The 22618-nt window shown below is 46.2% G+C and overlaps 1 protein-coding gene across 2 annotated transcripts in view; it reads right to left on the minus strand.

Annotated features, from left to right (window-relative positions):
* TIAL1 (TIA1 cytotoxic granule associated RNA binding protein like 1) overlaps positions 1–22618 on the minus strand; it is a 710846-nt gene that overhangs the window by 82719 nt on the left and 605509 nt on the right. For both annotated transcript variants that reach the window (XM_086922936.1, XM_086922937.1), the window contains exon 8: positions 8800–8895. In XM_086922936.1, coding sequence (XP_086779062.1) covers positions 8800–8895 — 96 coding nt within the window. The remainder of the gene's footprint in view (positions 1–8799; positions 8896–22618) is intronic.

Below are 22618 nucleotides of genomic sequence, written 5' to 3' on the forward strand. Positions count from 1 at the left end.
ACCTCTAGCCGGCAGTGCACGCTTCCACCAGGCACACACACCACCAGCCATCAGTGCACAATTTCTACAGGCACACACACCACCAGCCATCAGTGCACACAATTGTTAACGCATCCACAATTAACTATTGTAGCAATCGCAGTATGGTGCACTTTACTTTTAAACATATTCATCTAAAGCGCAGTATGCCACCATTGCTACAATTCCAATCCAAACCACATAATTCCACTACACACCACATGCATACACTCCATAACACATGGCTAAAAGACATTGCCATTAGCTCTAACTCAAATAAATTCGAGACCTATTGCATTTCCAATGTTTGTTTAAACATTTCTAGTGGTTTGATACAGAATGGACCTAGCATCAAGCATCGGAAGAGGAGTTTTAAAATAACATTTTATAGCACCAAAACATCTCTCTACATGTAAACTAGTTAAGTAACAGTGATTTAAGCGCAATTAAATGTCAGCATAGTTTACAAAAAAATATTTATTAAAAAAACACCAAATCCATGGAATTTTTATGTCTCAGTCCATCCAGCCCTACAAATGGAAGTACTCATATGATGTGGAAGAGACGCTACCCTTGCACCTTAAAAGCTTAAAGCACAAGTTACTACTTGTGTAACGATATATCTGTAAGAGACATTAGTTAGTAATAGATTCCTTACCTTAGAATATCCTCAGTCATCAGACTGGATCCAGAAAGTTTTTCGTCAGCAATACCCATGCGCGTCAGTAGGTGGTGTTGAGCTGCACAGCATCTGTTGCTGGCGTCGTAAGCGCCGAGATTACTTCACGGAGACTACTTAGGTGTCACTCATGCGCGCTGACGTCAGTTCTGTACATGACTTTGCGCGCCAGAAACTCAGAGCAATGCAAGAAACTGACCATTGGTGCCATGAAACTAGGGCCCTGAAAGGGATGACCTTAACCCTAGAAATCAGTTCGCGGAACGGGGAGGATGGGTGGGGCTGTAAGGAATCTATCACTAACTAATGTCTCTTACAGATATATCGTTATACAAGTAGTAACTTGTGCATCTGAAAGAGACATGTTAGTGATAGATTCCTTACCTTAGAAAAGATACCCCAGCAATACCAACCCCGGTGGTGGGTCTGCAAACAGGGTTACACCAAAAAGAAGCCGTCTCTTCGGACCTGAATGTCAAGGCAGTAATGTTTGGTAAACGTGTGCACAGAGGCCCACATAGTTGATAGACGAATGTCCTGCAAGGGAACGCCACGTCCCAAGTCAGTAGTGGCTGCCGTTGCCCTGGTAGAATGGGCAGGCAGCCCCACAGGAGGCTCCTTCTTAGCCAATGAGTAACATGCTTTGAGGCACAGAATGACCTACCGAGAGATGGTTCGTTTGTGCACGGCCCGACCTTTTTTGGCGCCCACGTAGCCAACAAAGCCGGTCATCCACCCGGAACTGTTGTGCGCGCTTCAGATAAAACGAGAGCGCATGTTTTGGATCCAGACAGAGGAGCCTCTCTTCCTCCTTAGAAGGATGCAGAGGTGGAAAGAAGGTGGGCAAAGTGACGATCTGCCCGATGTGGAAGGGCATGACAACCTTTGGCAAGAAAGAAGGACGGGTCCTTAAAACCACCTTGTCCGGATGAACAGAAAGGATAGGAGGTTTAGAAGAAAGAGCCTGGAGCTCACTCACTCTTCTGGCAGAGGTGATAGCTACCGAGAAAGCCGTCTTTAGAGAGAGAAGACGTAAAGGACAGTTATGAAGTGGCTCAAAGGGAGAGCACATCAGATAGGTCAGGACAAGATTTAAGTCCCATTGAGGCATTAGGAAAGGCCCGGGAGGAAACGTGTGAGTAATGCCTTTGAGGAAACGGTTAACAATCGGGGACTTAAAAAGAGAAGACTGATCTGGAAGCCTAGAAAGGCGGAGCTGGCCGAAAGATAACCTTTGATAGTGCCAAGAGCAGAGCCCTGCTTGGCCAAAGATAGAAGGAACAGAAGGACCTCAGAAAGAGGGGCAGATAGGGAATCCACACCCTTCGCTGCGCACCATGCCACAAATTTGTTTCACCTGCAGGCGTATACCAACTTAGTGGAGGGACGCCTGGCTGCCAGAATGATATCACAGACTTTGGGAGGAAGATCTAAAGCTGTCAAATGTTGCTGCTCAATCTCCACGCATGGAGGTTGAGTCTGGACAGGTTCGGGTGGAGGACCGTCCCCTGCTGCTGCGACAGAAGATCCTCCCGAAGAGGCAGTCGGATCGGGGAATCGATCGCCATGTTGAGTAGCTCAGGATACCGGTATCTTCGTGCCCAATCCGGAGCCACAAGGATGACTTGGGCTCGGTCGCGCCAAATTGTCTTCAGCACTCTGGGCAGAAGTGGTGTAGGCGGGAAGGCAGACCGCAGCGCCACTTGCTACAAAGAGCGTCGCCGAACGAGTGCCGCCTTGGAAATTCCAATGCGCAGAACTGCTGACATTGCGCGTTCTCTTCGGTGGCGAATAGATCTAACCAAGGCTCTCCCCATTGCAGAAAGAGACCTTGCGCCACATCCAAGTTCAGACGCCATTTGTGAACCATCAAGCACCGGCGGCTGAGTTTGTCCACCCTGGCGTCCAGGGAACCTGTCCGGTGTTGAACCACCAAGGTAATGCCTTGATGTTACAGCCATGTCCAGAGGTGCAGAGCCTCCTGCCATAGGGTCCACAACCTCACCCCGCCTTGTTTGTTGCAATACCACATGGCGGTGGTGTTGTCCGTGAACACCTGCACTACACTGCCCCGGTCAGAGGGAAGGAATGCCTTCAGTGCCAGACGGATCGCCAGAAGCTCCAAAAGTTTTATATGGAGCCGGGACACCGCGGGAGATCAGGGGCCTCTGATCTCTGCCTTTCTCAAGTGGGCGCCCCATCCCAGTAGGGACGCATCAGTCACCACTGTGTGCTCTGGTTGGGAAAGGGAGAGGGATCTGCAATTGACCCAATCGCGATTAGTGAGCCACCACTGCAATTATCGTGCAGTGCCCTCCGAGATCTGGACATGATCGGACAGGTAGCCCTGATGCTGTGCCCACTGGAACTTCAGGTCCCACTGCAGAGCCCGCATATGCGCTCCTCCTCTACGGCCCGAGGCACAGGCTGCTGCAGTGGGGGAGAAACAGGGGAATACAAATGGTCCAACGGCCCTCGTTGGCACTGATCTGGCTCCATGTCTCAATGAGGGTCCCAAGCCGGAGCAAATTTGTCCGGAAACCCGGGCAAGGGTGGAGGTGGGACAAACAGGACCCATTCCGCCACCGGGAACGGATCAGTGGGGGGGCGCCAGGGCCGGAGCTGCCGGCGGAGGACCTTGCGGAGCCGGAGCCACTGGTGGAGGACCTTAGGGCACCAGGCCGGAGCCACCGGCGGCGGAGCCGGCGGCAAGCAAGGGCCCTCAACTGGGACCGCGGACCCGAAGGCGCGCCAGCGGAGCCCTAGAACTGAAAAGGCGGTCCATGGTGGCACCTGGGCCGGAGTCACCGACGGACCCTGATAAGGTGGGTAGGACGCGGGACTCCCAGGCTCGAACGGAGCCGCGGGGGCAGAACCCCTGGCCCCCTCATCCACGTCCAGAGACCGACGGGGGGACGTTGGAGAGCGTAAACGCTTCTTCGACTTTCTCTTGTGACGTCTCTTACCGGATTTCGATGGTGAAGACTTCGACCCCGAGGAGCGATTATAGTGGCTCCGCCGGCGGTCCCTCGAGTGACCCCTGAACCTCGAAATGTGCGGAGACGACTGCCGGGCCTCCAGCAGCTTTCGGGACCACTCCGGCAAAGCCTTCAGAGCCATGGCCACACAGTCGGAACATGACTGGGAGTCATGGTCGCGCTCCAGACAGTAGAGACAAACGCTGTGGGGGTTGGCCACCGCCATCGTACGTCAACAGGCCCCGCAGGATTTAAACCTGGGCATCCCTACGCGGCACCAGGAGTCGAGACTCAAAAGAAGTAGAGACAAACGTCAATAAAAAGTTAGCCAAAAAGTGACTAGGGTACGTGTTCTAGCCGGATCTGCACTTGCTGGCGCGGAAAAAGAAAGAACTGACTTCTGCGCGCATGGGTGGCGCCTAAGTAGTCTACGTGATGTCATCTCGGCACCTACACGCCAGCGACGGACGCGGAGCTGTACGACGCCACCTACCAACGCGCCGGGGTACAGCTGACGAAAAACTTTCCGGATCCAGTCTGACGCCTGGGGATATTCTAAGGTAAGGAATATATCACGAACGTGTCTCTTTCAGATCAGAAAGGCAGATGTAGCCTCCAGCTTCTTATCACTCAGCTTGGCCCTCGCATTTCAGTTCTATTTTTCCACCTGTGGAGAGGACATGTACTAGCTATCTCTTAAAGATCATTCATTCTGGAATGGGTTGCATTTAGATTTTCTGCAAGAAATATTTGATTATGCAATTTCTGCTTGCCCCATCAGAGACTGGGGAAATAATAATGGACTTTTCAATAAAAAAAATACCTTTGTGAAAGGCTGCTATGACCAAGGTACCTTTCGAATCAGCTAGAAAACCTTACTGGCTGACTGAAGTGCATAAAGGGAAGCCAAACCTTCAAGAATGTTTAAAGGTGCAGCTTATAGGTATGCCTGGTTTCTTGAGTGGCAAACAAGAGTGTATAAGATCCCATAACTAAGTTAAATTAAGTAGAAAATGTGTTTATTTACTTTTGTTCCAGCCTCCTCTTCTGATTTGATAGAATTGACATAATCTGGAAGTAACACGCTCCATTTTTATTTAGACCAAACCAAGGTTTTCTGACTATTTGTCATTTTTAAGAGGGCTAGTGTTGGCAAGGAAGATTCAAAAGAGTTTAGTCAGTTCAGTCCTCAATGGATCATTTCTTTCAAACTCCTCAGTTTATTCAGAACACTTTTCGTCCAACAGGCATGCTGGTTCATGCATTTAGATCAAAAGAAGCTTCTGTGGCTTACAAAACGAAACTTTCAACTGAACAGGTCTGCAAAGTGGCATGGTAAGTTACCTGTGCATGTGTATACATTATTCTTTGGATGCTTGGCCCAGGGCTTATGACCAGTTTGATAAAATCAAAAATAAATTTAGTTAGATTACTTGGACGTGACATAAAGACCCTAAAGCCAGACTCCATTTTGAGCAAGTCAAGAATCAGTTTTCTGCCTGTCGTTATCTTTAAAAAAACCTGTGATCGTGTTAAATCAGCTAGAAAATGACATCAATAAGACACTTGTAAGAAATATACTAATTTATACTAGTGCGTCTTAAGACTAGCATATTGATGCACAGGTTATGTCAGAAATTCCTCAAAAATTCCCCATGAAAAGTAGGATCAGTGGTTAACAGTAAAAAGGGCTCATCAAGTTGTCACTAAGATTGAGAGATCCTTTGTCCCAGGTTATCCCACAAGATACTGCCAGAGATGCTGACAGACTGCCAGATTGCTGTACTGCCACAGCATCCTGTCCTATGCTGAGAGGTGATACCAACCCAAGTTCGAGAGGAGAGATGCTGAATCCAGTGGATGTGTGTTTTCCTTTCGAGGGAACACTCTATCCTGTCTACTGATAGCTACAGCTTCTTCTGTAAACAGATATGACGTGCGCTAAATACATAGGAATTCTATACAAGTTAAACTACTCCAAGCTCTCATATTATAGCTATATTAGAAGTCTTTATATTATTCTCGTTGTTAGTGACATGCATTAGTTTAGTGTGTTAAGTAGCAGTTCGACTGTTCGAGCAAAACACCTAAACAGAAGTGGCTTTTTCTTAGTGTGCATGACATTAAAAAGCATAAACTTGGGTTTGAATCAGCACTGCGTCCCTGAACCCTTTTTAAGGACCTGTTAGTAAACCAAGAAGCACAGACACCACATGAACTATGTATTGAGTGGGGTTTGTGGGGCGACCACAATCTGTACTTTCACGCTCAAGCGTTGGTGCACTGCACTAAGTTTGGGGATCCGTGGGTGAGAAAGGCAAACCTTTCAGAAGTAAACCACAGCCTTAGCGTACGCAACACACTGAGCTTTAGCTTTCACACCACCTTGGTTACATGTTACTGTCGGTTTCATTACCTCGAAATACAAAATTCGCAACAAAAAATATATATATTTTTTAATCTCAATTTTCAACAGGGATAGGTGCATTATTTTGGCTCAGGATGGGCTGGCATCGAGGAAACATTTATAGCCCGAGGCATTTCTTACAACTGATGCCCAGTGAAATTTAAAGTTGTGTAGCTAGCATGGATCTATGCAAATGTTCTACCTCGAATGCCAATTCAATATCAACACAGCCAAAGAAATCTAATTTCCTCTAAGTATCCAAGTGGGGTGACTGCAGTAGTCCCGCCTGAAGATCATCCAGCAGCCAGGACCCCTACTACTCTTGACATTTTTGCCAGCCAGCGGTCCAGCAGATCCAGGGTTGTGCAGTGTGTGTGGTATTTTCAAGCCAACTGCAAAAAGTCCACCATCCTACAGTCCCACAGTTCTCCTGATAAAAAAATGGTATCTTAAGTGTATGGGGAGGGGGCTATAGTTTGTGACCGGAACAGGACAAAATCAACTGAGATGCCCACATTGACATTTTTTTGACTACGGATTAAGGACCCACAATGGAGGAATAATGCCAGTATGGGAAGGTGTTTTGTAATCCTTTCACAAAATGAAATTATTGGTAGCTGAAACATGATCGTTATGATAACGTGACACCATTACTCCAAAAGCATATCATGCACTATATAGAATACAACCTTTAGAATTGTTTGCAATGTGAGAAAGGAAGGACAGGGAAATATTTTGTGGTTTCCTTGATTTTGTACTTATGGTCCTTGGAAGCTGAAAGAGCGGACATCGCTGCTGTTGAGCAGGAGGGACTACATTTTGTGACTATACTATATGATTTCTGGTAAAGTGTTGCAAAAGAGGCCAGTACCAAGGAAGGGGCAGAAATATTGTTCGGCAGCATCATGAACACCTGGAGAAGCAATGCATGTCTAAATACCCACAGGACTGATGCACAAAAAGCTCCAGATGAGTACATCGCTACTGTAACAGGGCTACTGTTTCCACTGTATAAACACCCATGTAGGCTCTAAGTGCATGAAAAGGGACGCCAAATTGGTCAGGTACTCAGCGAGTGGCCAGAACCACCATTGCAGAAAAGGTCTGTGAGACCTAGACAGCATACATGAACTTTTAGACTACCATAACCACTTGCCAGAAGAGGCAGCTTTCCCAACCTTTGTATTAGGGTGAGATTTTGTTGGAGGTGGCTCAACTAATTGGCACTCCAGAGTAAAGGAAGTACTAAGGTTCTTAAGATCAGATGAATGAGGTATATTTTGTTGCTACTAATTTCTAAATAGCCAGTGCGTACAGGATCCCTGCTATGCTGCTACAATTGGCAGTCATGAAAGTAAAATAAAGATTTGGGCACGTGCTTAGAAGGTAACTATTACTGAGTCAAAAGGCTAAATGATTTGTTTGTGAAAAATTGCAGAAATATCAGTATTGTAGCTGAACTGATGCCATGCAAATGGGATGAATTCTTTGGAAGTAGAACATAAGCATCTGGAAACTGCTTTTGGTGAGGGTTCCTCCTGATTATTAATTTGCAAATCAACAAGGAGTTTCATACTAGAGCTAATGTCCGGTATTTGCACTTAGAAAACGAAAAGGCATCACACTCAGATGTACATAGTTCCTCTGATTTGTGAGACTCTTTTGAATATGCATATTTTGCAAGTTCTGTAATTGAAATCTCAGCTCTCAGCAATTCTCTTTTTGTTTGTCTTTATTATTAGATCTGGCAAAGTAGTGAAGGGCACTCTTGACACGGAAAAGTTAAAAGGCAGAACAGAAAACCTCCTCCTGCGTTATATTTGAAGAGGTGGTAACCTCAAATGTTTCTTAAACCAGAACGGGTCCATAAGATGAATTAGTCAACCAGATACTAAAATAGACATCTCTTGAGATTAAACTTAAGGAAATTTTTACTTTATCTCTCAGCATCTGTTCTTAGTATGTAGTGCTGTAGATTCCCATGCTCTGCATACTCCTGCCATTTAGTGTTGGGCTCAGGCGCGTACAAGTCGTTTTCCTTCAAAGTCGTCTTTCAAGTTAAGAGGTATAGTGACTACTCCTGCAGCTAATAATGTGCATGAGAATCGGCTCCATCAGCAAAGTGCAATGTCTGTAGGCTAGGCAGAGAACCGTAAATTGAGTATGGAATCTCAATACTAATAAATGGAAACAGAGCAGCATAGGATTCCAATTGTAACATTTAACTTGCTTAAGCAAGGGAAAAGTTGTGCTCTTCATTAATTAGGGTCTTCACACTGGTGGTTAAGTGAATCTTTCTGTCCCACTCATTCAAGAATCCTTTGAATAAGACATAGAAGGAAAATGCTTTGACCAAGACATAGAAGGAACAGGTCTGCAGTGAGATTTCATTATATGTTACTAAGGGACGCAGCATGCCTAAAAATGTCAAATTCACAGTTGCTCATCTTTGAATAGATCAGAAGTCTATCAAAAACTGAGAAGCACTTCTTTCTAGCAAACGTGTTGTGTGTTGAACTACTTTTAAAGTTTTACGAAATGTGCCTCACTCATTTGACTGATTTCTTATATTTCCACTTACACAATGTAAAATGATTAACTCCTTTAAAGAAATTCTGATATCAGGAACCCACTTCACATTTATCATGGTACATCACTGCATAATTTCAAATGTGTCCTCTAGAAACAAACTGTTTCCAAGAAATTAAATGTAGTACCTGTAAGTCCAGATGCAATTCCACCACAGTAAACCGTGCAATTTTTGGTACTAGACTGATTAACTACTTCGTCAAATCTCAGCTGTTTTGTGCTATCTGTAAAAGTAAAATGTCTATAATTAGCGCTTTTTCACATTGTTTCAACTTTTAGAAACACAATACACCAAAACAAATTTATCTGAGAACCTCGCAGTTCAGCATTTCACAACTCGAAACTTCAAGAAGACATGCTTTGTACACCGTTCAAAAAAGGTTCTGGAGTGAATATTCCAGGATACTGAAAATGATCTGAACAAACACCTATGAGGAACGGACATTTGGTCTGAACAAAAGGGGCTTGTTCGTTTTGGTATGAACATTTCCCAAAAGATAAAGATCTTTTGTTTATGGCCTGTTTACTTGGAGCAAAATCTGTGGAAACAGCATGCTAATTGTACAAGGTACTTAGACTTCCTAATCTATTTTCTATGTAATAGCAAAACTTTATTTCAAGTTCATAAGCATTCTGTTGAAAGATAAAGAAATATACACCATAACAACTAGAAACAAGAGCATAATCCTTAGAGGGACTCGGAGTGCAGTTACAAGGCCAACATTTACAAGATTCATATTCTTTCTAGGCCATTTTAACTGGTGCAATAGCTACAGGTTTAAAGTTTAAAGTAATAAGGATTGCCAATTAAGTAAGGTGAAGGTAGTGCAATAAGGCTTATTCCTAGATTAGGTACCAGAGCAGTGATTTGTCCACAAGAGTCACCTCTTCAACCTTGATCCATTGCATTTTGATACAAAGTTATCGAAGGTCCTCATTTAGTCAAATATATTTAATCCTAGAGACTCAAGAAAATGGTCTCCCAATAGTTTACTACAGACTCCACCGTCCAAACAGAGCTAGCCAGGGGCCACTGAGTGGGCCCAGAACAAATATCTCAAAGGAAATTGCACGAACCTAATCATTAGGAACGGATGTCTGTACAAAAAAACTGAATGTACACTATTTGCTGGGTGATTTGAACCACAGAGATAGATCAGGAGCAAGCCAGAGGGACCTGCAGCTATCCCTTGCTTGTTCTTTGGACCCACTGGCATTTGCCTTCATGGCCCCTTTATGTCCCTGGTCTAAGAGGTCTGGAAGGCCACTTTAGAAACAAAAATTAAACCAAACCAAGTTCACTTTTTCTTCTGGCCACTTCACATACTTCTATTAGCCCTTCAACAGGTAATAAGATGCTGAGCCCCTGCTTGTTGAAAAAGGGGTCCAACCTTTAATGCTTTTCGGGGTCAAACAGATGTATGATGACACTTCTACCATCCCTGGCATTTTGGTGAATCAACATTTTCACTTGAACAAGCAAGCAGAATACGAAGAACTACTTCAAGAACAGATAAATATTGAACAAAGTTACAAAATTCTGCTCATCCTTTTTTATAATGAAAACGTAGGCCTATGGATTGTGAAGAAGCAGTTGACACCAGATAATGGGGAGTGATCAGAAAACTCAACTTCACATGGAACTTGCACATTTTAGTGTCAACAATTGCATAACGCTGCCCTCCCTGCGGCTCCCGTTGCAAGACTTGGCCCCCATTCACTTCTCACATACAAATAAGTATGAGGGAGAAAGTAAATCGAGCTCTACTCAAGCATACACAACATTCAGGTGTGACTTTGGTGCACTAGTCTATGTAGCAGCAAACAAGAATAAGGAAGGTCACATTCTATCCACCTTACTAAATTTTGCAGAGGTAAGTCTGATGCCAGACTGAGGACATCACAAAAACATATGGGCCATATTCGAGTGATCACGGATCTCTGCATGGCACACATGTTAAGGGCTGTATGAGTCCATCGAGCTGGAAACCTACCTAATGAAAGCGATACAACGTGGCTTGTGGACTGGGCAAAATAAGCTTTGTGCCATGGTTCTTGAGCCCACCCCAAGGCCAAGAGTGAAGGCACTACTACTGGAATTAAACCCAGAACCTTACAGAAGGCCACCAAACTGGGGAATAATTGCCGGATTTGTTTTTATTGAAGAGGTTTAATGTATCCCCTGGGGCAAGGGGTGCTCTTACAGATACATTTGATGCCAACTTAAAACATAGTTGCAACACTTACATACACATTCCCTACAGGGATTGTTTCAGAAATGACCAATACTATTGAGAGATATAAAATATATGCATATACTAAAAGGCAAGGAGCTCATATAGCATTTAAACAAGAAACACATATGAAAGACACAAGAGTGAGCTACAGCAAGCCCTGGAGATTCCTTTCAGACAAATAAAAGGCTCACTAAAAATTAGGGCAGATGTGTTATCGCAGAATGCAATCTGGATGATTGATTAATTGGATGGAGACGAGGTGGTACTTCTGAATATTTATGCACCCAACAATGAACAAACTGTATACTTTGATGTGCTGTCTGCACACATTAACACTTTAGCCTGCTTGCCTAGGTTTCTATGGGACGATTTTAACAGTGGATCCTAGGATTTATATTCCACCAATGACCTCAACAGTGGTGCGTACAGACAGGGCTGTGAAGGGCTGGCAAATTAACTTGGAACTAGTGGATCCATACAGGCAACTAAACAACAACGCTAATAAATATCCGATTCTTCATTGCATGATCCACCTGTAAGAACAGACCGATTATGCACGTCTTGGTTGCCAATCAAGGGCATACCAGGCAGACTATATTTGCAGGACATTCGCAGATCGCGATCCACAATGACTGATGTTCAAACGGTGCAATAACTCCTATCTGGAGACCGCATGATTCACCTACATTCGAAAGCCTTAAAGGTAGTAATAAAGAAGCATTGCATTGAAACTGGATGTAGACAAATAGGAAAGCGGGAGTGGGACCTGGAAAAGTTTACACCTCTGTGCCCAACAGTACGGGCTAATCTAGAAAAGTAAAAGGAGAACTTGGCTGTTCTCTTGGAGCGACATATGTTTTAACTATACAAGATATCAGGCCAGGTCACACATTAAATGTGCCAAATCAGGCAAACGTATGGCATGGCTTGTAAACCCTGAGAAAAGTGGGGTACCTGTTATTAGTATCTGGTCACCCAGGGTAAAGCTTGTCCATACCTAACTGGAAACAAATAGGGTGTTTTCCAGCAAATATGCTGACCTCTATTCAGAGCAAGAGCAGATAAACAAAATGATTTCTGAGAGTACGGCACTGGTGAAATTATCCCCAGGTCCGTGCCTAACTGGAAACCACAATCACAAAAGCCAAAATTAAGGCTGCAGTGAGGGCCACAGCTAACGGGAAATTAATCGTATTCTGGCCCGAAGAATTTTATTCCACCTACACATATCTATTAGCAGCCAAACTAGACAAAATGTATGTAAAGCTCTTCAAAAGGAATACAACCCGAAAAGCCCTCATAGTTAATATCCTCAGACCCAAAAGAGATCGGACGGACAAAGTTACCTACGGGCCACTATCAATGGTTAACAAACTGTAAAATCTTAAGCAAAATACTAGCAAACTGACACGCTTGGTACATCCAGATCAGAGCAGGTTCATCCTGGGGCAAAACACACAAAAAATCCATTGATTGTGCTAAGTGCTGGATCACGCAAAATCCATCCCACAGCAGTGCTCATGGTGAGAGACGCTAAGAAAGCATTTGGTGCATTTAGTTGGAGGTTCGCATTTATGGCGTTGATGAGGACTGGCCTGGAACATACCGCTATGAGACCGATCTTCCTGCTTTATTCTAACCCTATAAATTTGGTTCGCACAGATAATGCCATCTTGCAAAAATACAGTATTGGGAAGGGCATGAGACTTTGGTGCCCCTCTTTCAAACTCAATTTTTTAATTAGCAGTCAAACCATTTGCTAATAAAGTACATCGTCCTAGAGAACATTAAGGTATAAAACTAGGACCTAATACCTGGGTAATATCTCTAAACCCCAGCTAAAACGTTTCTTCCTTTTGGTGAATATAGCTAGGGGAGCGCTCAGGGGCAAGCACTGTTCTCCCATTGGCTTCTGAAGGGTGGCTGCAGAAAGCAGCACCAGCCTGCTCTTCCCCAAGGGACTGGAGAAGCTACATAGGATGAGAGGACCATGTCGCTCCAGCTTCTAGAGCGCACCTACAGCACTCTCTGGTAAGAAGCTGAAGCGTGAGGACTGAAGGAGACATCAGATTTCAGTTCATTGGATGTCTGTCCTAAGCGCTTTTTCTCCCACTTCCCATAGCCAGAAAATATCATGACTTTTCCTCGTGCGCTTTCCCTATACTGTATTGCTTTGCTCCACATGGTGCTTTCTCTTCTGCCTCATGTGCATCTGCCCTGGGCTTCAAATTCCCGTCATTCCCCTCTAGTTCCTCTTTGCTCCCCTGTACTATCACACCGTCCTTTGTGATCCTGGCCTGCTCCAACAGTATTTGCACACCCTTCTCTCACAGGTTTCTAACGCCTGTCTTCTAGTGCCGTCCTGTGGCTCTCTGCAGTTTGCAGGACGCTGATCTGCTCATCTGTTCGTCCTGCTCTTGCCTTTTTGACTTTAAATGATTTGGGCCATGAATGTCCTACATTATTTATTTAGGCCGCTTTGTAATATTTAAGTGCCCGAGGCCTACATTTGTTAACGAAGCGGTTGTGGCAGGAGAGAGCCATTAAAACACTTAATATTCTGCATAAAAAACACGGTTGGAAGCAAAAATTAGAAAACATTTTTTAATCCTCTCTCTGAAATAATACACACATGAAATTCTTGCCTACGCCCAAGGTTTGTAGAATAAAAAAATAGTTCGGTCATAGCTGCCCGGCTCACTGTGAAGCGACAACCACACTTTTCTGAACTTATTGAAATATTTGGAGTGCAAAAATAAAATCACAATGCTTGCATGTGCGGTCTCAGAAGACAAATGCAGATTACCAGCATGTTATCATTTTTAGTTCCTTTTAAAGTTTGCGCCGTATGTTTTGTTACCATTTTCCGTCACCCCTATTGTACGAGTTACTTACCTTCAGTAACGATGTTTCTGGTACAGACGATTCTAGCCGCAGATTCCTTAACATAGAATTGCCCTCAGGTGTGAGACTGGATCTGTAAAACTTTTTCTTGCCACAGCATCCCTGCGCGCCGGGAGGATGGCATCACGCGACTCCGCCCAGGGTGTCGTCCGCGTACATGACGTCAGCGAGGTCACAAGTCCCAACCCCGGCGCACCTACGTCAGTTTTCTTCAGAGAACTTTCCAATACCACAACCGCGGCGCCATAAGACAAAGTGTGGGAGCATGGGAACAGTGTGCAAAAGAGCAGAAAAGCTGGAAAAAAGAGGATGGTGACAATCAACACCCCAAGGGCAGTGCCAACACTGCAGCACCAAAAAGCAGGGAAAGAAGAAATAATAGAGCACAGCCCGAGCAGCCACCCTGCCAGCATGTAGACAGCAACCCCCCCCCCCCCCCCGCGAGGCATTGAATATATGCAAAATTACATGACAACATGTAGCAGGAGTATAACCCCAACCAGTTCCAAGACAAACAGGGAACAACAACCTCCAAGGCAACCCCAGCCCAGAGTGACCACCTTCCAAGGGAGCAAGGGCAAGGCACGGCCAGATGACCCTAACCCAGAGGCTAGCAGAGGTTCCAGGACCCCTAGCAACAAGAGGGAGGGAGGGAAGGGACGAGAGTAAAGGCAAACCCCGAAGCAACCAGAGCAGAGGGGCACAGGAGTACCCATAGACCCGTCATCCGAAGTGCCAAGAAGGAGGAAAGAAACAAGAAGCAAGACAAAACGTCCTGTCAAAGAACGAAAGAATGCACTCACAGAAGACATAGCCACCCACCAGGAGGAGAGTGCACAAGCCAAAGGTCCTCGCAGAACAGGAAGGAAGAGCAGGCCGTGAAGGAATCTGTGGCTAGAATCGTCTCTACCAGGTACATCGTTACTGAAGGTAAGTAACTCGTACATCTGATCGAGACGAAAGGACCCCACCAGCCTGGACATAGCAAAGGGTCCCACGGGGACTAGTCCAAAGGACAGGGCGGGGAGCCCCATCCCCCCGGCAAAGGGAACCCCCACAAGCAGAACCCCACCCACCCCAGGAGGAGTGTGGGAAGAAGAAAGAAAGAAAGAAAGAAAGAAAGAGAAAGAAAGAAAGAAAGAAAGAAAGAAAGAAAGAAAGAAAGAAAGAAAGAAAGAAAGAAAGAAAGAAAGAAAGAAAGAAAGAAAGAAAGAAAGAAAGAGGAGCCAGTCCACACTCAACAGAGGAACCAAGGGCAAGGCCAGGGGAGGTCGAAGCACCCCACACAAGGCAATAGAACCCCATCCGATGCCAGGGAAGAGGGAGAAGAACAACCCAGAGGGCCCAAGGAGACGAGGGAAAAGGAGGCAAGCCCACCACAGTCGGAAGTCAATAGACCCAACAGAATGGCGAAGACAGTAATAAACAGCCGGAAGCAGGAAGAAGAGCCCGGAGCCCCCAGGAAGACCGGGTAGGCTGCGCCTGAAAGAAGGAAGAACACAAAATCATCTCAGCCCTCAGGACACAGAGCAGGAAGACGAAAAAGGGCCCGGACACACCTCAGGGAGGGGTCCAAACACACAATACAAAAAGAGGAGGAACAAGAGCCATGACACCAGGCCGCAAACAGCAGGTCAGACCTGGCGAACAACGCAGCAACCACGGAAAAGGACACCCCAGGACACCACAAAGGCATCCCAATCCAGCAAAAGGGAATTGCACCTGCAACATACCTAAACGCCATGGAGAGCAGAGGCCCGAAGGCAACCAGAAATCCCCAGCACAGTACAAGCTATATAACAGCTACCACAAACCCACATAGGGTATGTTAAGTCCCAAACATTGGAAGCCTCTTTGAAAGAAACTTCTGCAGCAAAGGACAACAGAAAGAGCAGCGGGAAAAGAACTCCAGCAGAAGGCTTGTCAAGCAGCCCAAGAGAAAAACAGGAGGCCTAATCTCAGGGCCAACCTGGTGCAGATAAAGCAAAAAACACACAGTGAAGAAGGGATGTCCAGCTGACAACAAGGAGAACTCGAGTGATCATGAAGCACACAGAACTACACGAGGCAACTCGCCCAAAAGGAGAAGTATCTTCTAGAACTAGATCAACTCACAGGTCACTGTGCGGAGAAGACGAAGGAGGCGGAGGAGGCCGAAGCCCTACCAAGAACCACCGGATGGCCGAGTCTGCCGGGGCATGGAACAGAAGAGTGCCATTGAAGGGAAGGTCAACCAGCCGTTCCCTAACATTTTCCATGAACACACTGTCCCGAAGCCAAGCATGGCGGCGAAGGGCAACCGAAGAAGCCATGGCACGACCAAGCACCTCCGATATGTCCAGAGCAGAGCGAAGAATAAACGCCGACAGCTCCCGGCCATCCAACGCATGGTGCCACAAATCAACCCAAGCATCCTCCTGTGAGGCAGCGGATCCCAGGGACTCAGCCAAGTCCCACAAGTAAGAGGTGGCCATAGCCAACACACAAATTGTTAATGGCCCGCAGAGCTGCGCTGGTCGAAGCGAACATGTTCCGCCCCCAAGAGTCAAGTCACCGGGCCTCACGTGATGGTGGAGACAACAAGGCGACAGGGAGGGACAGGCGGTCTGCAAAAGGGGTCTCGAGGCAGAGGGGTGGAGGGAAAGACATGCTGGGTCAAGCGGTGCCAGAAGGTGCCGGTGCAGCAGTTGATCCACGTGGAAATGGGCAATCGGAACACCCATGCGCAAAATACCCACAGCCGTGGACACAGCGTGAGCGAAAGCGGCACCCGCCTCCGTAGTGCCCCGTGGTGGGGAAAGCAGCTCCTCCGTGGGCAACGGCTGCAAGCTAAGGCGGCCGTTCCCGTAGCCAACCGGAGCGGGCAAAGGTGACAAGGAATCACCCGCGACCCATAATGGGACTTGACGGGGTCCGCCGACCCATGTGGCGCAGCCAAGGCCGACTCAACCTCCGACGAGGCAGCCGCCTGTGTGGAGGGACGAGGAGCCTGGAGGGGGAAGCGGGGTCCCCTGCCAGCCCCGACCCGTAACGGGATGAGGGGGGTCCGACAACCCCTGTGACATCTCCATGGCTAGCAGCCGTCGGCGCTGAAGAGGCATCACCTCGGCTTCAGACAAGGCCGCCGCTTGTTCAGAGGGCGGAGAGGGGCTCGGGGATGCGACTCGAGCCACGGCGACCTCTTGCGATACCACAGGGACTCCCGCGGGATTTTGCGGCGAGGCACAGGCGACATGGGCCAAAGGAGGGAACCATGAAGGGCCGCACCCCAACGGCACCACATCCTCCAAGCCTGGAGCCAAGCCAAGCCAGCCGGGGCCGGAGCTGCCGGCGATGCCGCGGAGGGCCCGCACGCTGTAAGGGATCCGCTGACGTCCCAGGAGGAGAATTCAGCGAGGCCTGCAAAGCCCCGCATAGGTTCCCATCTGGGTTCTCAACACCCCCTCACGGGAAACGGTGGATAGGGGGATGATACGTAGGACCGCATCACCTGCGGAGAGCCCACGCCCCCAACAGGCCGGAACCCAGCCCACGGGGACAAACTGCGACACTTACCCAAAGGGAATCGACGCTCTTGCGGCATAGGCGATGGGTGAGGGCGACGTAGACGACTGCTGCTTCGAAAACCTTCCGTTGAAGCTGACCGAGGTGACGAAGCCGACTTGGACAGACGAGCCCAGAGAAGTTTCATCCGGCGCTCCCGCCACAACGTCAACTATTGGCATGCCTCGCAATCAGTGGAGCCGTGATCTTCCCCCAAACACCACTTGCAAATGAGGTGAGGGTCCGTTGCAGACATAAGGCGTCCACACAACGAGCACGTCCTAAAGCCCGAAGCCACCCCACACTGTTCCCACAGATAAACGCTACAGCGAAGGAAAGAGGCCTAATCAGGCTCGGAGCATGAACCGGATCCACGTTGCACGAGGAAAAGGAAAAAACTGACGTAGGGGCACCAGGGTGTGACTTATGTGACCTTGCTGACGTCACGTACGCAGACAAAGCCTGGGCGGAGTCGCATGATGACGTCCTCCCGGCGCGCAGGGATGCTGTGGCAAGAAAAAGTTTTTCTGATCTAGTCAACGCCTGGGGATAATTCTATGTTAATGAATCTGTGACTAGTAGTCTCTATCAGATGTTTTCACTTGCACTTTTACTGTCTTTGTTTTTCTTTCTCAATGCCTTAGACATAGCCGCCGGTTTCAGTTTCTAGTGTTTTCCAACAATTAATCAAAATGCACAGTTATACCCTTGTCAGCAATTCATTACCACTAATATTTTCAGAGATTTGACTCCATTCGATATAATGAGAGAAATTCAAGAAACCTTAAGCCCATGTAGGGGAGGACTTTGCCACATTTAACACCATCGGAGGCATAAAAAGCCTTGGAATAAATAAGTGAAATAACCACGATTCCCTAAAACTTTAGCAACACATTCAAGCTTATTAAGCAGGTCATAAAGGCAATGGCCTAGCAATTGTGTTATACCTTTCTCCACACTCTCACAAGCTTTGCTGGAAAAGGAGAGCAAAGCGATTTAAGATTTTCTGACATTTCTGGGATTTGTAGCTTACAGATTTGAGTCTGTCTGGCCCAAAGCCTTTAATGAAGCGAATATTCAGCCTCTTTCTAAATGCACAGCAGAGTGAGAATGTACTTGTTGTGAATTAACGCTTTAAAATGGTGCCTTCTACTCCTGTGGCTGAACATATTTATGGTATATGTCACCAGTGGGTCACTGCATTTGCCACTCAAACAGAACCTGAGCTCAATGTGGTATGAGCATCCTGGACCCCCAGTGTCATGCAGCATTCCAGAGAGTTAAAACTCTAATGTTTGGCTAACTTAATTTGCTGAGGGCTTCTAGGTCTGTATCTGTATAAATGGATAGTTATTGATTGTAGAGAAAGTTGCTAGTTTCTACCCTAGTATTAGTCACAAATTTACCTATCTAGAGCTGGTAACATGACCATGCTAAGCACCGGCCTATGGTATACCCCAGCATGGGGAGGGAGAAGTGGTAAGTTTCTACAAGACGTATCAGTCTGTATTGCCAGGACAGAAATATGTCACTTTAAGTATGCCAAATATCTTTGACGTACATAGTAAACAATAGGCAGAGCTTAACTTCTATGGGCAGAGTGAGTGCTATTTAGGCTTTGTCTGACACAAGACTGACTATGACAATGCTGCAGCTCATAGGCAACAGCCTCTTAGTACATCTTGTGATTTTTCTATATGCCAAGACATCGCATACGGCGGTGTAAAAAAGCTATAGAAAATGGGCAGGGCCAGCTTGTAATACCTAAAGCGGCCATGACAAGATGTTCAACTGCAGATTGTCATAAATAGGTATACAGATGGTTTTAATGATAGGGAAAATACTGTTTACATGTTAAATGGAATGGGGGACCTTCATCATAAGTATCCTGCACAAACAGTTTGAAAAGTAAGTTTTTACCTCTGGAGATGCTAGTAAGGAAGACTTTTCAGGAGTCATATGCTATACCTTATTCAACCATCTAGTGGTTGAGTCTGGAATCTTCTAGTCAGTCCTCTTTTCCTGTTTTTTTAATTGCTTTTGGGCATATTTGTAGCCATTTGGTGCTTTGTCCGTCGCTCCCTGGAAGCCCCTATGCGCGATTGCCATCTTCAGATTCTTTTTTCCCCCATTAGTGACTCTTCTGGTCCTTATTGGCTTCGTTTATATGTTGTAGGACCTTGCAGTATCTTATCCTCTGTTTCGCCTCTTTTCTTGGGAAGGTGGAGGGTCGCATGTGAATCCAGAAAATTCTCCTACAGGTAAGTAACAACTTTGAGGCAGGAATGATTTTCTGGATTCACATGCAGTACATTTGTTTTCGTAGCAGTATCTTTGCTCACTTTAGGAGGTGGTGCCAAAATGAAGTTGAGAACAGATGTTTCAGTACTCTAGGGCCCACTTGCACATCTTTGTTTACATCGATTTCCACAGAATAGTATTTTGTGGAGCAACACAATGTGATGACCGAGTGGCAGTTATACATATGTCGCTTATGAACACATTTTCTAGGAAGGCCAGGGTTGCTCCTTTTTTTTCTTCTGGAATGCGCCCTGTGTCTTGCCTCCAACCGCATGCCTGTTTTTTTGTAGCATAATTTGATTGTTTGTACTATCTACTTTGCGATGGTGCCCTTCATCACTGGTTAGCCTATATTTGAATCTACAAATGACACAAACACCTGACTTCCTTTGTTAACCTTCCTTGTCCATTTTAGGTAGGGCCTCACAGCCCTGCTTAGGTCTAGTGCATCACAGCCAAGCTTGGGTCTAGTGCATGCAGAATTATTTTGGCTTAATGTTTTTGGTTGCTGTAAGAAGCCTGGCAGCTGGATTGCTTGGTTCATGTCAAATTATGATACGACTTTTTGGAGAAAGCGTGTGTTGGAGCTCACAATTACTCTGTCCTTGTGAATTTGCATGAAGAGCTCTTGGGTGGTTAGTGCTTGAAGGTTGCTCACCCTGCGCAGTGATGTGATTGTGATTAGGAAGGCGGTCTTCAAGGTCAAAAATTGCATTCATTATGTTAACATCAGGTTGAGGTTTCACTTTGGCATCATTGCGGATCTGAGTCGCGCTATTCTGTTGCTCCTTCTTGGAACCTTTGGATAACAGGTGCTGTAAAGACGCTTCTTCCTATGTTGCCTCGATTGTAGGCTACTACTGCCAGCAAGTGTACATTCCGTGTGGCATATGCTGGGCTATTGTCTAGCAAGCAGGCAAGGTATCTTATCACTGTAGGGTCTACTGTTCTGTTGTGGACCAGTTGGGTCTCTGCACTAAAGGACATACTGATGCCCTTTTGCAGAGTAGCATTTTCTTGTACTTAGTCTTCTAGTTTTCTTAAGGACGCTCAGGGATCATTTGGGAAGGCTCAAGTGCCCAAACTTTAGCCTCAGGAGCCAGGGCGCTAAGACAAGCTGCTTACTTCCAGGTGGTGAACGTTGCTTCCCAAAAGGAGAGTAGGTTGTGTTTTTCAGGTAGTCTTTTTACATTTCTTTGTGCCATCTCCTCCAGATCTAAGAACCTTGTTTGTCGTACCCACTGTGGAGCAGTTAGCAACAGACTCATTTGTGGCTGTTTGCACTTGCTTATCACTAAAGGTATGACGGGGAAAATTGGTAGAAAAGTGTATGTAATCGCCCAGACCATTCTATTGACAGGGCATTCCATTGGGAGTGGCGTTGTGAGTGTCTGGAGACAATGTCTTGGAATTTTGCATTTTCTGTGGGTGCCCCACTGCCGGAAAAACATACAAACACTAGCTTGTTTCGTTCCCACTCATGTCATATGGATGTTTGTCTGCTTGCTTCCAATCCACATTTGTAAAGCGCGAACAATCACCCGTAAGGGTCTCTAGGCGCTGGGGCCGTCGGGAAGATTAAGCAAGCTATTGCCCAAAGTCACAAGGTGCTTGGCTAATCTGCCGCCGGTGCCGGGGATGGAACCGTGATCCCCAGATGCCAGCGTCAGTCGCCTTGGCCAGGGCGCCACACCTCTTTCTCATATGTCTAAACAGTAATGCTAAGTAACTGCCTGTTGTACTGACCAAGTACCTGCTTTGCAGATATCAGCTAATGGGATGTTACCTAAGAAAACTACGGTAGCTCTCCTTTTACATGTGGAGTGTCCCTGGAAAGTAAGGGAGTGCATGTTTAGCCGCGGCATAGCAAGTCTGACAATCCACCTTGCGAAGTCTGCCTTAGAAATAGGGTGACCCTGTGGTGTTTAGCAAAACAGCAAGTTGGTTAGTCTTGGGAAAGGCTTAGTCCTCTCAATATAGTACATCAGTGCTCATTTAACATCTAAAGCATTTAACACTCTTTCTGCACAGAATATGGTTGTGGAAAGAATAGGGCCAGCTTAATAGCCTGGTTAATATGGAAAGGTAAGACTACCTTGGGTAAGAACTTCAAACTGGGTTTAAGGACAAATCTGTCCTTTTGTACCTGAATGAATTGTTCTAGAATAGTAATAGTGTGTAACTCGCGGATGTGGTTGAGCCAAGTTATAGTATATCAAGCATTTACAATGCAATAGGTCTCGCAAAGAGTCCTCTCAATTGCTTCTCTCCTTTAAATTTCTCAGAAGATTTAAAAACCTGGTAGGTATGTAACTGTTCTCTTGTTCATCCCAAAAAGCAGCAAGAAATGAGATGCAATGTACTCTGAAAAGAAGGATGCAATTTGCATTAGAATTTGACAATTGAAAGGTTTAACCAAGAACTTACCATCACGACAGGAAGGTGAGGCAGTTACAGCGGCAAGGCAGATTTGTGGCACCACACATTTGGCCTTAAAACACTTTCTAACGTGTATTGCATTCATATCAAACTAGTAAGTTAACGTTATTCCCCCTACGGCGTTTGAATGTGTCAGGCAAATTGCATGTTTGTGGAGAAGGTGTGGAAATGTTGCATCACTTTAAAAAAGACTGGTATGTGTGATAACACGCCTAAAGGAGCGTCAGAGCTTTTCTCGGGTTCTTCCCCGTGCAGGGCACGAAAGGCAATGCTTACCACGCAGCTGGGTGTGGTTCTCATGCTGTGCCTCGCTAACTGCGAAGCAAATGGATGAGTGTGAGCAATGCCAGGGGGTGGGTGCACTGGTTGCGATAGTCCAAGTACAGAGGAGCGCCACTTCCTGTTAATCAGCGAGTTATTGGAGATGGAATACCTAGCGTAGTATCCATTACTTCCATTAGAAACACATAAAACCCATTTCTTACTGCTCAGCGATTTCACACTTAGTTTGCCGGGTAACTGT

Source organism: Lissotriton vulgaris, chromosome 5 (genome assembly GCF_964263255.1).
Source record: "Lissotriton vulgaris chromosome 5, aLisVul1.2, whole genome shotgun sequence".
Classification (NCBI taxonomy): domain Eukaryota; kingdom Metazoa; phylum Chordata; class Amphibia; order Caudata; family Salamandridae; genus Lissotriton; species Lissotriton vulgaris.